This window comes from Scomber japonicus, chromosome 23 (assembly GCF_027409825.1).
Source record: "Scomber japonicus isolate fScoJap1 chromosome 23, fScoJap1.pri, whole genome shotgun sequence".
NCBI lineage: Eukaryota > Metazoa > Chordata > Actinopteri > Scombriformes > Scombridae > Scomber > Scomber japonicus.
In genome coordinates, this window is record NC_070600.1 from 13,997,124 (window position 1) to 14,016,056 (window position 18,933).

An 18,933-nucleotide genomic window follows, 5' to 3' on the forward strand; every position below is an offset into this window, starting at 1 on the left:
TGTTTTGTTCTTGGTTTAAGCATATTTGAAGTATGACAATGGCGTGGAAGAGCAAAGGTTTGTAAGACTGTAAATCTAATTACTCACCAGTATCAGTAGTCAGTTATTTAAGCGATGTAGACAGTTAGTAATGCAGTAATGAGACGAAAGTTAGCTATGCGACTCTCTGCCTTAAGTTGACTTCATATGGTTCTCTGCAGGTCCTTCTCTTCCTCTGGCCTCCTTAAGTCTCCTGATTCCTCCAATCAGACTCATGTCAGCTTTCATGTGGCGGATACTGCAGCAGCGTATCGTGACCCAGTACGACCAGCTCCTGGACTTCATCAGTCTGGTGACAGAGTCCGTCCCGGAGCTCCTGAGTTCAGCTCAGAGAGCTCAGCTCATCCTGGGCCTGAGAGCAAAGGTGAGGAGCTACACTGAACTGTGGGACTTGTTATCTGGCATCCTTAATAGATACACAGCAAACATACAAAGACTACTGAGCATGGGGACCCCGTGGCAAACATACTCAATACTCACACATAATTAGGTGCTTTTTGTTTCACTGGGACCCAAAAATATTGGTATTTTAAAAAAGCACTAATTAAAACAAGCACAAGGCATTGCTATGAAGTCATTAGGAACAAATTGATTGGCAAAATCATAAAAACCTGAAATGATAGGAAGCACCGGTTAGATATGACAGGAACATACCTGGGGTCTCTGTGGGTATAGGGTTAGTACCCCATTTAGAAGGGTTAAGGTTAAGGTGTCTAGTTTTTACTTTGTGGGGTCAAATATTATTGGCAAATGAACTGGATGCTTCTACATTTTTTTTTACTTTTTTCTTCGTGGTCCATTATGTTAATGGTCAGGTAGGAAGTGTATGGAGATGATTACTGCTTAAATAGTGTTTGGAGGTTGTTGTGCAACTTTCAATTGCAAAATATTTTTTTATTAATGCTTTTACATGTCAAAAACATTATATCTCTACATTCCCACTGTTTTTCTCTGAGCTTTAAACAGTGCAAGACTGACCCTGGATATTTGAGGCCATATATAGATATTTGAATATTAAAAATGTGCTAATGATATATTGTGTGATAATCATTCTTTAACCTATACACATGAACACATACTATAACAAATGGTACTTCTGTGCTGCAAATGATTGTTATTTATTAATTCAATGCTTTCGTATGCTGTTATATATGTGATGATATGTTTCAAACCTTTCTTGTGTCATGTAGTGTTATATTTTGTAAAATTATATTGTTTATATTATTACATAGGTTATAGTTGACTGCATTTTTCTTCGTTATTACTCAATGAATAATCCAAATTCAGGGTTTTTCAGCAGCTTTTCTCTGCTATTTCATGCTTTTTTGAGTAAAGTGTGTCTCATATGTGCACCGCTGCAGGTGGTTTTGGAGTTGTGTCGTGGTGACCTCGCCAACCTGCCGATCATCCAGACTCACCTGGATAAAATCCATGAAGTGAGCTCCACTAATGAGCAGGTGAGTTTCTGAAAAATTATGTGAATTACCAAATGATGAGCCGCCTCCTCTCTCATCTTTTATTTATGTGTACCATTTGGCAGGCCTGTACAGATATACTGAAGACCTCATACACCAGCTTTGCCAATCTGGTTCAGAAGTTGTTGACTGTTCCCTTTGAAAAGGAGTTCTTCTTCCAAGTGAGTGTGTCTGTGAGGAATCCACATCTCATGAAGATCTACTGAAGGGAAATAAAAGTTGTTTAAATCTAAAACTCTTCCTGCTTCTATAGGAGGTGTTCCCTACAACCTACGGCTCTTCCTACGACCAAAAAGTGCAGCAGCTGATGTCTGACTTCCTGTCCAGGCTAGAGCAGCTGCTGCCCCTACCGGACCTGCAACAGGTACGTCAGCAGCATATAACAGGCATGTTTAGGTGAAATTACATATTGAATTCAGGCCAAATTCATTGCATTGACTCATGTTTGAGTGATTTTAAGCAACACCCTTAAAACAGCGTCCATGTATTTTCTTGTTTTAGTGCTGTGGTTGTGAGGTTTTACCTTTTTTACCTTTTTTTTACCCACCTTAGACAGCAGCTTGGCTCTCTGAAACAACATTGGTGGCAAAAGAATTTGGACTACATCTGTCCGAACCCTTTGCACTGAAGGCTCTCCTGCTTCATCATAGACAGCTGGGGACTCTCAGCTCTGGTGAGTTGAACAGAGATCATGCAGCTGGTTTTTATTTGTCAGAGACTTCCTGAGAAGAGATTTCACAATTCACTTACATTGTATCTTTTGTTTCTTTAACAACAAGCTTAACTTATTTACAACAATGTGTGAAATGTTAACGGTCTTCCTTCTCTGATGACAGAAGAAGATATCCTGCCTATACTTGATCTCTGCCCTCAAAGTGAAGTGGAGAAGTACACTGAGCCCAACAGTGAGGATGATGATTATGACAATGAGGTAGAAAGACTTGTGTTTGAGGATTTGGAAGAAGACTCAAGTCAACCCTCAGATGTCTCCACAGATGGCTGCTCACCAAAAAAGAAACCAGGTTAGACAAAACCAGCAACAGCACATCAGAATTCTCCCACAATGAGTCAATTTGTTACACCAACTTATGTTTTATGCTTTTTTCAGGTCCTCTGTCACATTTATTCATCTGCCCTCAGTGTTCTTTTGCTCATCGCTCAAAGAGGAAGGTACAAGAGCACATCCAGAATGAGCACCAGAAAAAGGAATCTGTGAAAAAAGTCAGAGCAAAGACTCAGCAAAAAAGTAACGACTCGATCGCTGAAGAGAAGAAAGTAGACGGCAACTCGGAGAAAAAAAGGGGGGAGCGAAAACAAAAAGATGGTCTCGAAAAAAAGAGGCAACGCAAGCAGAAGAAGGACAACTTGGAAAACAAGGAGCGACGGCGACGGAAAGAGCCCACGGGGGAAGACAAAAGGTTTCTGAGCACGAGAGAGGTCAGCAAAAACTTCACAGAGGAAGAAACCAAATGCAAGACATGTAAAAAGGTTTTTGAACATCCAAATCAACTCAAAACACACATGAAGCTCCACACCTTCCCCTTCCACTGCAGCCAGTGCGAGAAGGGGTTCACCAGCCCGTCAGGTTATTACCAGCACCAGAGACTCCACAAAATAGGGCGAATATTCATCTGCGGCCAGTGCAACAAGGGATTCCTGTGCAACTATTCTCTCAAGCAGCACGAGCGCCTGCACGAAGGCCCCTCCAACCTGTGCACCATCTGCGGGAAAAGCTTCAGCAAAGCGGGCATCACGAGACACATGCAGATGCACAAAGGGGAGAAGAATTACTTGTGCACCACCTGCGGGAAGTCGTTTCTGTCTTCGGGAGAGCTGCTGCTGCACACGAGGTCTCACACGGGAGAGATGCCGTACACCTGCACACACTGCGGGAAGGGTTTCTCCAGCAAGAGTCACCTGAACGTTCACATACGCTCTCACACGGGGGAGCGGCCGTACCTGTGCTCGGAGTGCCCGAAGCGTTTCCTCACACTGAACTGCCTGAAGAGACACACGCTTAGCCACAATGGAGTGAAACCATTTAAGTGTCCACACTGCGAGAGAGAATTCTCCCAGCAGGGGAATTTAAAGAGACATCTGGCAACTCATAAACCTGACACGTAATGTTTAGTTGTTGTTATTATTATTGTGTCGTGCAGCTGGCAGAAGGCTGAATGTAGTCGTGTGTAATGTCTCAACAAGTTTTTTTGAAAACCAAAATGAATTTAGTTGGAATAAGTCAAATAAACATTCATATTCATAAAAAGCTTCTTCTTAAGCTGATGTTTACAACTCATAATGGGTGTGATTTCAGTGTTTTAGGCTTTTGTTGTCTTTTTACACACACACACACACACACAAAGGCTCTTTGGCAAGTTTGTTATATTTGAGAGCCACAGAAGAGCTTTGCGTTCAGTCTATTAGAAACATAATAATTGAACTTGCATATAGTTAAAAATGATGATGTAAATTTGGTAGTTTGTTGCATTTTGAGTTGCTGTCCATCAGCTAACTCTTGAAATTGCAGCTGCCAGTGCTTCAAACCTTTTTTCTTACAAACTGGGTCAAAACATATTTTTTACTAATGGCTCACTGTGATGTGTGACCAACCTCATTTATCTATAAGGTGATTTTAATATTTTAAAATGTAATGTTAAGTATAACAATGCACCAAAACATGCAATATCACTCAAATTGTCCCTTTAACAGTTATTGTGTTACTATGGAAGATCATGTATTAATACAGAGACATCTGTTTTGTATAAAGTGATCTTAAATTGATTAAACCCAGAGTCTACACTGTTATTATCATGGATTTGGATCGTAAAGCATCTGATGTGACCTGTGATACCTTTTCAAGTTCATTGATGAGTGATTCTGAGGCTCCCTGAATGAATGGTTCACATCCAAATGAGGTGTATTTGATTAGCTTAGAGAGTGAGTCATGTCTTCATACAGTGAGTTGAGAGTGTGAAGAATGGTCCATCCAGATAAAGTGTGTGGGAAAACATAGCAGAAACACTGACCACAGACATCTAAAGGTAAAAAAGAAGTGACAAACACAGCTGTATGAAATGCAATTTATTTGCAATTTTTTAATAACATCATTCCTCAGATAAAAATGCAATGTTACAGGAATATACATCAGATATTAATTTAAAACTTGCTTTCAAGGGACCATACAGTCTAAATATACTTTTTCCTTTTTTATTTACTGGTAGCGTGCGTTATAAGCAAGACAGACTCTGTCACCAATGACAGACTGACAAGTTACAGATACAAACTGTACATTACTTATTTACAAATCAACTTTTTGTTTGGTTTTTCGTTTCACTTTTTTTTGAAAATAGGAGTAGAAAAAGTGATTGAATTAATATTCTGATTTATTTCATTTGTATTCTTTCGCTTTCTAAAATCTAAAATGAAATGAATGAACAAATGAAAAAAAACAAAACAAAATCAAGATCTCTCCTTTAGAAAAAGATAGAGAAGAAGAAGAAGAAAAGGGTGTGTCAACTGTGAGACCATGCAGTTGTCACTGAGGAGACGTGGTAACTGAGGTGACAAAATGATGTTGGGCCCGTGTCACTTAGCAACCTCAGAACCAATGAAAACCCTCGCACAGTGGAGGGGGAGTGGCTTATGTTAAAGAACTCAAGTTATCAATGGCCACCTGCCTCCGAAGCTACCGCAAGCACAATAACACACTCTAGTTCATTTTTTGGACCATAAATAGTGCTGTTATTAAATACTACATTTAACAGTAGCGTCACTACTAATATTACAACAAATAGGTTGTTGATCTCTGTCTGAACACCTCTCTCTCTCTCTCTCAAATAAAAAAACTTCAAGGGAAAAGAAGAAAAACAATCAGCTCAATCCTGTCAAAGGCCCTTTAACACTTAGCATGAGTAGTGAACTAAGACTACAAACAAGATCATAACACACTACTGACCAGTGGAGAACAGAGCCATGTAGCACTGGCATAGGAACACAAAAGCCTTTGTAAAATACTACTGTATTTGGAGCTGTGGATCCCCTGCCATTTAACCATCAGGCTAGCTAAAGGCTGGGATTAATCCCTGCCTGGATTAAAAAAAAAAGATGAATGTTGCTTTCATTGTTTCAGTTTACACCTGCATGCTGTTAAAGAGGTGTTTCCACACCAGTAAGAAATAACTCAAGGAAGAAAACACTGCCAAATAATTCATTAAAGCTGCATTTGTGCACACACACAGGCATACAAGACCTAATTGTTTCTGACTCTTTGTGGTCAAATATGGTGCCCTAATGGCTTTCCTTTAAAGTTCTGTAAAGATGGCGTGTGTCAGCAAAGAGCTAAATTCAGATCTTTCATGTCTGTGTGAGTCAAAACTGAGCGAGTGTATCTAGGAAAATATCCAAACATAAATCATGTGCTAGATATAACTTTCAAATACTAAATGTGGATTTTTCCGATATGTGAGAATGCCAGTATGAACATCACTACGTCCTACATTCAAGGGCATGGAAATAATTATCATTCATGGTGCAATGTTAAGTAGCTCTTATGATTAAAAGTAGAGAGCAGATGCAGGGACGCAAAGACATTCGTGTTTCTACTGAGGACGAGCTGATTTAACCAAAAGCCTGCATGGAAAAGTTGCTGCTACACCCCTACAGCGGCTTTATCCTGAACAAAGATCCACTAGCTGGTACAGAAAAGTCTTCTCAGTCAACAGGCTGCGGGTGCTATCAGGAAAAGCTCTGCTCCTCTCAGTAAAAGTGAAACATGAAAAGCAATCTCAATGTTGAGACTTTTAGTGTTTCATATATGTGCAAATAGGGATCTTCTTTATGATTATAACATCCATACTACAAGGAATGAGTGGCAAACACATGAGGCTTTTGAGGTCCAAACAAAACTAACAGTCGTCCTAAATGTTGACATAGAGAGGTGCTGCTACACAATGACTTTTATATATACTATCAGATATCTCTATATCTAGTGGGCAAGCAAATTTGAGCTATAACTGGTTAATTTTCACGCTCACCAGCCACAGAAAAAGGTCATATTTTTGTCCCTCACCGCTGTCTCTTAAGTGAACACATCTAATGTTCCTTAAAGTGAGTGGTGAAGACTTTACATGCGTCTATGAGAAGTGTCATGCATGAACTTGCTATATGAAAAAAAGACAACCATTTGTGAGTGTTATAATGAGCCAGTGTAGTACAATATGCAAAGGGTTGGTTTAGATATTTTAACAATTTGAGTGAAATGAAACAGGGTTGACTTTGCCAACAAAATCCCTACAATTACTTGAATTTGTTCAAATTTTGTGGGCTGGAAATATAAATTCTGCACTGTGTCAAATTCAACAGTGAATTTTCACTCATCTTCATCATCTGCCAGTGTGATGCCTGGTTTCTTGATCACAATCATTCCAGCGTGTCTACTTTTCTAAAAGTGTCTATAATCTGTCACAATACTAAAGTAAAAGTACCACTTTTAACCTTAATCTTATAACTGTTATCCCAATGCATGTAGTCTGTTACTCTCTAAAATCCTGTTTATGCACTGGCAACAAAACAGACAAGGCAAGTTTTCACTCAAAGGAAACTTATCAATAGTGATTTCTAAACCTAATGAAACATCCAACTGATGATAAAACCAAGAAGTTTAATATAGAAAATGCAGTCCTGTAGAATGTAATACAATCCATAGTAAACCATGATACCTGCACACCTGGTGTAGGTTCTTTTCATTCTTCTCCAGACTGCAGCATCCAGCTCCAAGCTGCCATTTTAATATCTTATAATTTAGATATAGTTTTTCTAGATATAATACCTAAAATAGAACAAACTTGCAAAATAAAATTGTATTTCATAATACATTCTCCTTTTCACTGTCTGTTCCATTTGCCAAAGCCTTCATCACCATCAGCATCAAATTAACATCTGTACAACAAAACAAAGAGATGATGCTCTCCTGTTTCTCCAGAAAAAAGGGAATTCATGTTTAATTAGGTTTCATTAGTTTAATTAGAATCCTACCACAACAGGCTATGATGATTTTACCTTGAGAAAAAGGAAAATAAAATCTATATTCAAAATAGTCATCTTAAAATATTTTTTGTCAGGATCAAACAATGATCAACCAACAATTCGGTTTACAAGAAAATATAACAAACATCTGTTGGACGGTGGCAGATCCATGAGAGGAATGACCAAGACAGGAACAACAACCACACTCCTGCTTGCCAGCCTCTTTCTCTCTGAAACTGACAAGTTAATGATAAACCCACTAATCTATTCATTTTTAAATGTGTAAAATACTATTTTAGTTAAAGTGTGTTAGATGACATCTGTATAGCAGCTCTTCCACACAAACATAACATCTGTATGTCATCACTGTAAAGATGGCATCATGCAAAATATGAATTCAACATTTTTAGATAAAGTTTTCTCTTCTGCACTAAATCTGACATATACTTTTGCTCCATTTAATACTGTTAAAATAAGTTGACAAAGAGCTCCATACTGTATAATAAGATGTGAACGGATTTCTCTGCACAGATTTAATTCAAGTCCTCCAAATTCATTCTTGGAAGAAAACAAATACAAGCTACATGATTTTCATGGCTAAAAGCATAGAGGTCTAGTCCTTCATAGGTGGAATTTTTGGTTAGACGTTTTTAGTCACTGAAATATAAGAATGTCTGTGTGTGTGTGTAAAAGTGCACAGTGAATGTGCATGTATCGCTGATGTAGGACTAGTTAAAGAGAGACAAGTCTCTTGATGCTACAGTAAGAAAATGTCCAGACTCTGACCTGTGCAGACAGGTTGCTGGTAGGTTAACGTCTTTCAGCCCACTTCACAAAACATAAAACAAACACAAATGCATGTTAGATCTTACTACAAACTGAACAGTGGCTATCAAGGTTCAACATTAACACCACCCACTGCTGACCAGTAGAGAAAAATATTCATTTTTATATTTTGGAAACCCTTGGATTACGAAGAAGGAATGGATAGAGCAGGTTTTTTAAAACATGGTTTGGATATCCTCAACACAAGCCAAAGCAGACTGCATGGCACTGGGAAATGTCCTTTTGATAGCTGAACAAAGAATCTCCTGACGATAAAGTCATAACTCTGGTGAAGGCTAAATAAAAAACTGTGAAATAGACTTTAGACCGTAGTCTTAGAATCATCCAAATGTTGTGAAAATGTCCTAAAGTGTCATTCTTATATACCATCAATTAAAATATACAATGTTCCTTCCTCAATAAATGTAATTACAATATTCCCTGCTGTTTCATTTTGGTCAAAATACAGTCAAAGTGGGACTTTGATCAATAAATTCATACTGACGCCACAGTCAGTAGGCCTGTATAACACATTTTGATGACCATGATTTCACTATATTGCCAAATACTTTAAGTGTCCTGTCTTTTCCTTACACTAACATTCTGGTGATTAAATATTATATATTCATAGATATCTTGCTATATATGGTGTATAAAAATATACAATCATTGGCTAGTGGTGAGACAAAAGATATGATCATTCACATAGGACCAATACTTTATACCCCTACAGAGAGAGACCCATGCACATTAAACATCACTTGGATATATAATTCACCATGTGAGAACTTCACCACCCTGAAACCCAAACATGATCAAATAAAACCCTTCAAACTCCAAACCTTCAGCATTCTTACTCAGCTCAAGACACCCACTGCTGCTTTCTATTGTCATCAAACGCCAACTAGATTGTCAACTGTCTAAATCAAGCAATCATCTTTTCTAGCTTTCATTCAAGAAAATGACTTGTATCTCAAAAACTCCTTTTGTGGCATAGGTTTTAGTTTAACTGGCTGTAGGTGTAGAGGCAGAGGGCATAGCTGCAGCTTATCAGTCTGATAGATTGACAACTAGCTATCTAAAGAGAGGTGGAGACCACAGGTACATACACACACAATAGACCTCTCCTTTAATGGACAATGTGACTTGTCAAACACAGGCGTAACTAATAATGACTGCATTCCATTTCAGAGTTCCAGATCGTGATAAGCATTTTAAAAATAAGAGTTAATGAGTCCAAACAGCAGCTTTCAGACATGTATTATTTTTCCTTCATATTTCTTAATTTTAAATGAGAGCTATTTGAAAACTTTAAATTTGTTTCAATTAAGGTGAAGATGTGTTCTTTGGCACAAAATAGTCAAATGTAGGAATGTTGATTCAGAAATAATTTGTGTGTAATAGTAGAATACTTTAACAAAAGCTATGGCTATAGCACTGCTACAGTATACTGAATACTGGCCATCATTAATTTATTTTTTTGTGAATGTCTTGCTGACAAGCCGAAATGTCTTTTGAGAGACAGGTCTATTCCTGGCGGGATGGACCAGAACAAACAGTTAAACAGTGGATTTCATATTGACCACTCCATGTATCTACTTCACTTTGTGCTTGAATGCAAGTAAGCCATGAACATTGTATGTGCCATCTATGCACTCCTGCCAGTGTGTGTTTGTCTGTCTTGAGTCTGGATTTCAATCCACCTATACTTCCTGAAACTCTCCTAATTTGAGTGAATTACTAATTTGGTCCTTTTCATGAGAATCTTGAAGCTGGTCTGACTTCTACATGTCAGATGAGGAAAGTGTAGAATTTGAAATGAGACAAGAGACTGAGGACACATACATACCAGTCAAAGGTTTGGACACACTTTCTCATTCAAGAGAATGGGAAGGTGTGTCCAAACTTTTGACCAGTACTGTATGTAAAAAAATAGTGACACCTCTCTTAATTGTCGAGTAAAAATACTATAGTTTGTTAAACCTCTCATGTTTTGACAACTGTTTAAACTCAAATAATGATCTAAGAGCCCATAAGATATGCAAAATCACCTTTCAAAAAGCCCACAACTGCTAGAGAAGAAATACTGACTTCAATCATACAGTATGTACACCAAATAGAAATAGCTATTCTGTCATAATGTGATATGATACTTAACCTGATCATGACTAAATGACTGCAAAACCTGGCAACATGTGAACCTCATGCAATTCTGATGGTACACCCACGCATCTCAATCCATTTAAAAACTAACTGCAAATAAACAAGAGAAAGGGATACAGCCGAAAAAGTATTGAGTCAGGGAGGTAAAAGTTAGTTGTTTTTGCTGCTGAATCATCAAAAAATCAATGATCAGCTTTTCATTTGGGGTCTCCACTGGCTGGATGTTAAAACACAAGCATAAACACCAATTTTCAGGTCGCTGTCTCAACACATATTTTTGGAGTGAAGATGCAGATCCAACACTCTGGCACGTCAAAGATAAATAAATACATCTTTACTATACTGCACTGCAATGTACCTGATTTCAAGTATGTTAGGTTTCTCTGGCATGGAAACCACTGCGTTGACTTTAAAATGTAACAAACAGAAGAAAAGAAAAAACACATCTCCATGATATTGATTTTTTCCCCCCTCACTTTCACAAGAAGATTTACTTCAGGGAACCTTGTATACAGTCATAGTTATTGCATTGTTTTTGCATATCTTGTGGGATGCAGGATTACACCCACTCTACACCCCACCGTATACTGCAACACAACACCTCATAGTTCATGCTAACCTGTATAGAACATTTAAACTGCAATGCTGCTCCACTCCACACGGGGGAACCACAGGCCTCTGAATCTCTCTCACCAGCTTCTTCTGTAAAACCAGAGAGCCTCATTAACAGACACAACTAAACCTGGTTTGACACCTATACCATATAGGGTTACTCTGTGATGTGTGCATATAAGTAAATGAGTGAAAGTGAAGAGTATGTGTTGGATAATTCATTGAATATTTAAAGTAACTACCAAGCAATGTAGACAAAAACTACGCCAAGTTGCTAGGTTTAGCGGGGAGAAGAAGGTTTCCTGTCTTTTAAATTCAGGTGAAACAAAACTATACTATGACTAATTCAACTAAGTGTGGAAACATAACCCCAAGCACAGAGTATAAGTGTGCTAACTTAAGTGTAAAACATACATTAACATTATTGACCATCCTGAAATCTGACTTTCAATATTGAGACAAACAAAAGCAGCTTATACAGAAACTGATGTGAGCCACTAGATGCAAAAATAGCTATATCCAATAGTTAGCTTATGGTACCAAATTACTTCAATAAAGAAGAGTGCTTAGTTTAATGAGGTGTATCAATAAGAAAGAACAAAATGGTGATGATTTTTTTTCTAGAGCAAAAGGATCATTGATAAGAAAGACTAAATGTCAGGGAGGGGTATCCTACTGATACCACAGACTTCTTTAGGGTTTGCAGTTTGGCCGGAACCACAAAACAACGATAGCACTGCCACTAAAGACACATTCAACATTCACATTTAGTTTGCATAATAATGTCAGAAGTCTGTTACTGGCACAGGATGCAGTGTATGGCAGTGTGTTCATGCATACCCTTCCCTGCCAAAAACGTACTCTGCTGAATATGTAGGAATGAGAGCGCTGCAGTGAGTCTTTAAAGGTAAAAACAACAACAACAAAAAACAACAGAAACACTAATTGCCATGACTTGGCATGTGGTAGTGTGTCTGGGTGGGAATTCAATGCAATTTTAATTGAAATTTTAGAGGAGGCAACTTAAAAAAAATCCCTCTGAGAGTTTAAAGTAATGTTTTTAATGTTTTAAGCCAGACATGAATTTATTGACCTACTTAAAATACTTTTTCTGCTGTGTTGACTTGAGCCATTGCAATTTAACTGCATGTGGGCACTTGTCTAAGATACAGACCTTTAATACTTGATCTAGTTGATTTGGCATTGAGATCTGATGTTTTTCCAAATTTGTAGTGGCTAATAAAAATGGAAGTCCTAAACAATCTTGTAACAATCTTGAAATTGGTACTACCACTAATGTGATTTGGACAACAGTAATGATTTCTGAAGAAGATACGATATCAGTGTGAAACAGGGACATGTGCCTTGTGTAATGTACTGACGCCTGAGTACCATACCTGGCTATGGCCATAAGCATGACCATATCTAATCTGAAGTGAATCCAAACTACACTAGAGAAAGAAACAAACTATTATAGAGAAAGATCAATCAAATGTTGTCAGCCTGCTGCCTAGAAGCCATTAGAAAAAAATTAAAACAACAAACAAAAGGGAATCCTCCATAATACAACTTCCTACTGAGCTGACAGTTTTCTGATCAATATCCAATAATTTATCCCACTAAGCAATTATCATATCTTCTAAATTATCAATAAATGAATTTTTCATTAATTATTTTTTCAGAAATGACAGGAAATGAGTTTATCTCTAACAATGATAATAAATCAGAATGTTTTGTGATGTGAGCAGACCTCAGACAAAGAGATGTGTCTTGCAGCATCTGTACACCAGCCCTAATAGTTCATTTGCAGGTTTAATTATGATAGAATGATAACTGTGGGTTACAACTGGACGATCGGGACATCACCACCCTAGTTCATTCACGACATGTCACTGGGGTGGTACAAATTTGGTGCTTCTGCTATTCAGAGCAACCGTCCGCCATGAGGACGAAAAGCAGCAATCGCCAAAAGGTTGGTTACCTTCCGGCCAAGCTGCGATGCCGAAACTCATCGCCACTATGAACTTAAACTTCTTAACCTTTGACCTTGCAGGAGACATGACACCTATCTACCTCTACACAAAAAAAAATAGTTATGTGATGATTAATTTTTCGAAGATAGAGTGGCTTTTGACTCTGCAGCTTGGCTAAAAAGTAAAAACTGTGCTAAAGAAATCACAAAAGCTTTGGAAGCATGCCTGTCCATGGTAACCCTGTGTTAAGGAGGCCCATTATCACACACATCCTCACTCGCACACACACACACCACACTTGTAATGCTACCTTAATTTACTGTCTAGGCTTAAAATCAGCTTTTTAGAATACATAAGTAACCACTCGAGCACAGGCACACACACACACATACACACACCCACCCACACACGCACGCACGCACGCACGCACGCACACACACGCACACACACACACACACACACACACACACACTTTTTTCTCTTCTGGGAAAAATAAATAAATAAATAGATACAATCTGTAAAAGGTGCATACTTTTAGAGAGAAAGACCCCCCTTTTAGATACACACACTATCTCTCACACTCATACGCGCACACATCCTGTACTAAAACACACACATGCACGCACAAATATAGTTATACACTCACACACAAACACTACGCCCTGCTTCGATACTTAAAACCTCTTAAAATTCTCCTAAAATAAACCGAGCAAAAATACATTTATAAGACCAGCACCCCGATTATGCAAACAAATCAAGGATAAATTAAACCAATAACATCATGAATATAAAACAAAATAGTCATGGCTAGCCAGTTTTGCACAATATTGAACTGTTAAATACATAGTGGGCGTGGTCTGTAGAGAGAGTGTGTGGCAGCAATCCGATAGGATTCCACGCTGAGAGGAAGAGGAGGGTCTTGGACAAGGAGGTGAGGCTGACTGACGGACAGATCCTCTGTAGATCCATGCCCAGAGTCTGTTTTCTTTTCAATCTGCCACTCCCCTTTTTTCCTCCACCCTCCGTCTCTTTTGCCCTGTTCGACACACACGCCTCCCAGAGGGCAGAAAAAGCAAAAACCCAGCAATGGAAGGAGAGGGATGGTGGAATAACCAAAGGGGAGGGAGGAAGGAGAGAGGGAAAAGTGAGGAACGGCGAGGTATGAGGCAGAAAAGCGGGCTCGCTGTCTCTGCTTAGCCACCAAATGCTCCTCCCATTTCCTGCTGGGGGCAGGATGTGGGCATGGTCAAATGAGGAAAAGCAGCAGAGGAGGCAAAGCCAGGTCAAGGTGAGTTTGTCTCTCGCTGGCGCGACCAGCGAATAAAAGAGCTGGCTGGCTTCCTGTTGGCCAGAGAGTGTCTCTGCCTTTGGCCCCCTTCAGCAGCCCTGTTGTGGCTGTTGGTCCATCCCTCAAATCCTTCCCCCCTTTGGCTGGGGGTGGTGTGTCACCTTAATCCCAACCCCCGGCTGGCAGGGCTGTGCTCCAAGGTTCCTTAGCTTTGGAAGAGGAGGAGAAATGAGATTTCAAACAGGGTTTTCCTTACCCCTGTTTACTCAATACAGCGCTTCATCATCAGTGAACCAAGAAGGAGGAGTTGACCTTTGACCTCAAGTGGGTGCGGTCAGATTTAAATCCTTAACTGACCCCCCCCACACAAGCTGGTCTGCTGTCCCCTACCTGGCTTTATGGCGGCCAGACAAACAACAATAACACAACACCAAAGTAGGCATAGGAAATGAAAACAATTAACACACTATGTCGAATGCAGGAAATCCATATTAGGGCGTCCTGCTTCTGTTGTTTCCTTTCTACCTTTCCATCATCTCTCCTTTCCTCCGTCTCTACTTTTCTGCTCTTCACACTTTGAGGACATGATAAAACTGTGAGGCACTTTAGAGACACACTCAGACACGTGTGGAGAACACGCACACACGCAAATGCGCGTACAAATAGAGAAAATCATAGACCACACACACACACTCAACAAGCATACACTCAGATAGTATAGAGTATAGTGTGGTTTACTTTACTACAAACATTCAAACATACAAACTCATATAAACCAACAAATTCTTTATCAGGTGTTTAAGGTTGCGTCACTGGCCGCCATTGTCCAGAGCAGATATGCCTGGCAGAGAGGCAGACAGTGTGTGTGTGTGTGTGAGGGGCAGGGACAGACAGAGCCAGCCGCGGCACTGTTACCCAGCACTGACAAGCGTCAGTCTCTGATGATGTCAGAGGGGCCAGTCGGCCAATCGAACCCGTTAAGCCGACTCCTACAAACTTGTCACACACTCCAAATCTTCGTCCTCCAACAGCCCGCTGTTCCTCTGCCGTGCTCCTCCAATCACAACTGAGCTTCTGTGGTGCCCGTCCTCCGTCCCTAACACCTCTTCTTCCTCCTCTTCTCGTCCTGTCCCTCCTGCTAAAAGCTCTTGCCGCTCCTCCAATGAGGATGGCTCATGGATGGAGCCTCTGCTGCTTCCAGACTCTCCCCCGTCCTCACTGGGAGTCAAGCTGACCGCTCGTTCCCTGTGTGTTGCTGCTGCTGTGTGGAAGGGGAGGAGGTTGCCATTGGGGCTGTGCTGGGAGGTGGAGGAGGTGCTGGATGTGGCGTTTGTGGTGGTGTTGCCATTGAGAATGTTGTTGGCGGCGTGCTCCATCTCCTCGATGGTCATATCGCAGGCATCAGCCAACTCAGCTTTGGTGGCCTCAATGAAGGATGGGTCCTGGGCGAACTGGCCCAAGCCCTCTGATATTAGCACCTTGAGGGGGAAAAGAGAAAGAGAGAAGGAGGGAGAGGAAGGGAGGAAGATTGTGAGGAATGGGTGATAGAGTGGGGCAGGTGGAAGGACGGAGGCAGAAAAGAAAGAGGATAAGTAACAAGTAGATCACACACACACACACACTCACTCACTCACTCACTCACTCACTCACTCACTCACTCACTCACTCACTCACTCACTCACTCACTCACTCACTCACTCACTCACTCACTCACTCACTCACCGCCTCCACTAGACTGCCTGCACTGCCATGAGACAGTAGTGAGCTGGAGTCTCTTCCAAGTAACGAGGGCACTGTGAGTGACACTGGTCGCGGTGGTCTTTGATTGGGGTTAGGACTGGGTACCCGGCTGTTCCCATTACTGTCGCTGTACCTGGGGGCAACAAATTTGTCTCGGTTAAAACCCCTTACTTAGAAACTTGTACTGTAACTTGTACCAGTTCATTTCAGAATACTCTCTTACCACGGCCCACAGTTGACAGAGGGCAAGCTGGTATTGAGCTTTTCATGGGAGTTGGAGCCCTCTAGCCTCAGAGACGGGACTCGCTGGTAGGAGGCATCACTGCCATGGGCTAGAAAATGAGAACATGAGCAGAATTAATAAGGAGAACAAACATGTCTCAAAATGTAAAATGATAAAGCTGCAATATGACAATCACATGCCATTTATAATGATGAATGATTCTTCAATCTGTTTAGTAGAAAATGCAATACATCTTGTTTGCCAGTAATTATGACAAGCAGCTTTTTGGCTTTTTATGTGTGCACAGCTGTGATGATGCAGTGTACCTGTGGGACTGGCTGGAGGCGTGGAACACAGCCGGCTGAAGAGGGTGGGTGAGTGACTCCTTCTTAGCAGAGGACTCAACCCTGCCACTGCCAGAGCCTGGAGGAGGAGAGGGAGCAGAGGGAGAGTGTTAGAGATGGGCAGGGAGGGAAGATTTTGTCTGTCAAACTTAATATACTGCATACATATTGGTGGAAGTTCCACTTCACGTACTATATTTGCATCTTTGCCTGATTTGTTGTTTCTGCATTTATAGGAAGTGCAAATGTGTTTATTTATTATTACGTGGGTGTCTTCTACCTGATGATGTACAAGGTGTAGCGGTACAGCTGTCTTCTGGGAGACATCTGGCCGTGACTGTCTCCTCAGACACTCCAGATGGAAGGACGATCTCCGCCCTGAAACACATAGACACACACACCACAAATATGCAAACATGCAGTATCTCAAATGTGTAAATTACACTAAAAGTAGGCATGATAACTACAAGAAGATATACATTGTACAAATACTTAAACAATTTTTAAGGAAAGATTTTTATCTCTGCATGTGTGTGTCTACTCACCCAGAGAAGTGGGGCAGAGGAAGACTCTCCTGGGAGATTGCCATCCTCCTCTTCTGTCCTCTATCGCCTCTCCTTCCTCCATGGGAGTCAACTGCTTACATGTTTCATCATGACCATACACCAGCCTAACATGAACACACAGACACACAAAAGGGGGGTCAATGATAGACAAACCCTGTAAAATGTACAAAATTTAGACTCTCGGGTGATGAAAACTGAGTTGTTAAGTGTGTGTGTGTGTTCCAGTAGTACATGTCAGAGGAGAGTGAGTGGTCGTCCTCGGGATACTCCCTGTCGTCAGCGTAGCTCTCATCGTACGTCTCCTCTGTTGACCCCTCGCCTCTCCGGATCATTGGCAGACGGCTGTCACTCGAGTCCGAGCTACAAGCGGACAAACACGCAAAACCACCAAACGAGCAAACAGACAAACACAGAAAATGAACATAAACACAGACAACAGACAGGTAGACAATACAGCAGACAGATGTAAACACACAGAAAAAAGAAGCAGCTGATTAGCAAAAAACTCAAAGTAGAGCTTGGGGGAGAGAGGCAGAGAAACCCACTGAGGTTTCACTATTGTGTTTTGCAAGAGGAAGAAGGAGAAAGGAGAAGAAGAAAAAGCTGGAGGAGAAGATGGAGAAGGAGCAGGTGCGGATCATAATTATTTTGTTAAAGCAAAATGGTTATTAGCATTTAAAGCAGTACCTGGAATATGACAAACTGATAGAGGGACTGAGGTGTAGACATCTTTAAAAGACAAAGACAAGGCTAGATAAGATGATGGGTTGCCTAGCATATACTGAGAGTCATTAGATAATGTTGGTGGAAAAACAGTATATTAATATAGACTTACTAGGAAATAAAATGGGTATTTTTTTATGCTGTTATCTTTTCATATGAGAGTCAATAACATCTTACAGTAATACACTGTCTGTTTTTTATTCACTTGTTTGAAAGCGGATGTGATGCTGACATTAAACTGGATAAAATTTTGAAAAGAGAAATCAGTCTTTAACTATCCATTTTTCCAGAGAAAAGGCTACTCTAAACCCTGTGTATTTATCTTTATAATGTTGTATTATCTTTGAATTTTAAAGATGTCTTGTTACCCCGTCACATCTGTTTCATACTCCAGACTTAAGCTTTAAGGAGACATTCTGACATTTTAATATTTTCTTCTTCACCAGACTGTTGGCTTAAAAAGCTACCCAGAAAAATCTGTTAATAGTTGTATTTTTAATTAAAACTATGACTCATAACAAACTGCTTAGCTTAGCAGTTTCAATTATTTTCAATGATGAACACTCAGATATACAACTAAAAACTGCCAGCACATAAATGCCCCCTGACAACTGGCTGGTGAAGAAAAACAAAATATAGTTTCTAAATGCCAATATGCCCCTTTATTCCACAGCTATTTTAAGGGCCCCACAGCCTCTGGGTTAGAACAGTATTTAATTAAAACTGACTGAGACTGTTCTGAGTTTGATCAAGCTCACTCCACTTGGCAGCTGGGTGAAAGTTATGCTGTTACGAATTCAAGTAAATCGACATAGTGCATCAGAAAGCTTATACTTTGCTCTTCCTGTAATGAAGCACTAGATTCAAAAATAAAGTCACTAACTGTAACTAAGCTGCACTGTACCATATATCTTAAACCTCAGTTCATACACACCTGC

General features: G+C 40.2%; 2 protein-coding genes across 2 annotated transcripts in view; one reads left to right on the forward strand and one right to left on the reverse strand.

Annotated features, from left to right (window-relative positions):
• LOC128353093 (zinc finger protein 883-like) lies at positions 1-3,638 on the forward strand. The gene is made up of 8 exons (XM_053313782.1): positions 1-57; positions 201-403; positions 1,401-1,496; positions 1,580-1,675; positions 1,768-1,878; positions 2,067-2,187; positions 2,351-2,536; positions 2,623-3,638. The coding sequence occupies exons 1-8, from the start codon at positions 33-35 to the stop codon at positions 3,636-3,638; spliced, it is 1,854 nt and encodes a 617-aa protein (XP_053169757.1). The 5' UTR covers positions 1-32.
• An 11,626-nt stretch (positions 3,639-15,264) lies between these two features.
• Positions 15,265-18,933, reverse strand: part of cacna1c (calcium channel, voltage-dependent, L type, alpha 1C subunit) — a 178,317-nt gene continuing 174,648 nt past the window's right edge. The window contains exons 48-54 of the mRNA XM_053314129.1: positions 17,504-17,632; positions 17,252-17,376; positions 16,987-17,084; positions 16,689-16,785; positions 16,363-16,471; positions 16,122-16,272; positions 15,265-15,877 (exon numbers count right to left, since the gene is read on the reverse strand). Coding sequence (XP_053170104.1) covers positions 15,389-15,877; positions 16,122-16,272; positions 16,363-16,471; positions 16,689-16,785; positions 16,987-17,084; positions 17,252-17,376; positions 17,504-17,632 — 1,198 coding nt within the window. The 3' untranslated portion in view covers positions 15,265-15,388. The remainder of the gene's footprint in view (positions 15,878-16,121; positions 16,273-16,362; positions 16,472-16,688; positions 16,786-16,986; positions 17,085-17,251; positions 17,377-17,503; positions 17,633-18,933) is intronic.

Excerpts from the sequence above, each read along its gene's own strand:
- LOC128353093 (XM_053313782.1), top strand. The coding sequence starts at position 33 with ATGACAATGGCGTGGAAGAGCAAAG. Across the intron at positions 1,497-1,579 it reads TGAGCTCCACTAATGAGCAG|GCCTGTACAGATATACTGAA; the intron begins GTGAGTTTCTGA and ends ACCATTTGGCAG. Across the intron at positions 2,188-2,350 it reads GCTGGGGACTCTCAGCTCTG|AAGAAGATATCCTGCCTATA; the intron begins GTGAGTTGAACA and ends CTCTGATGACAG.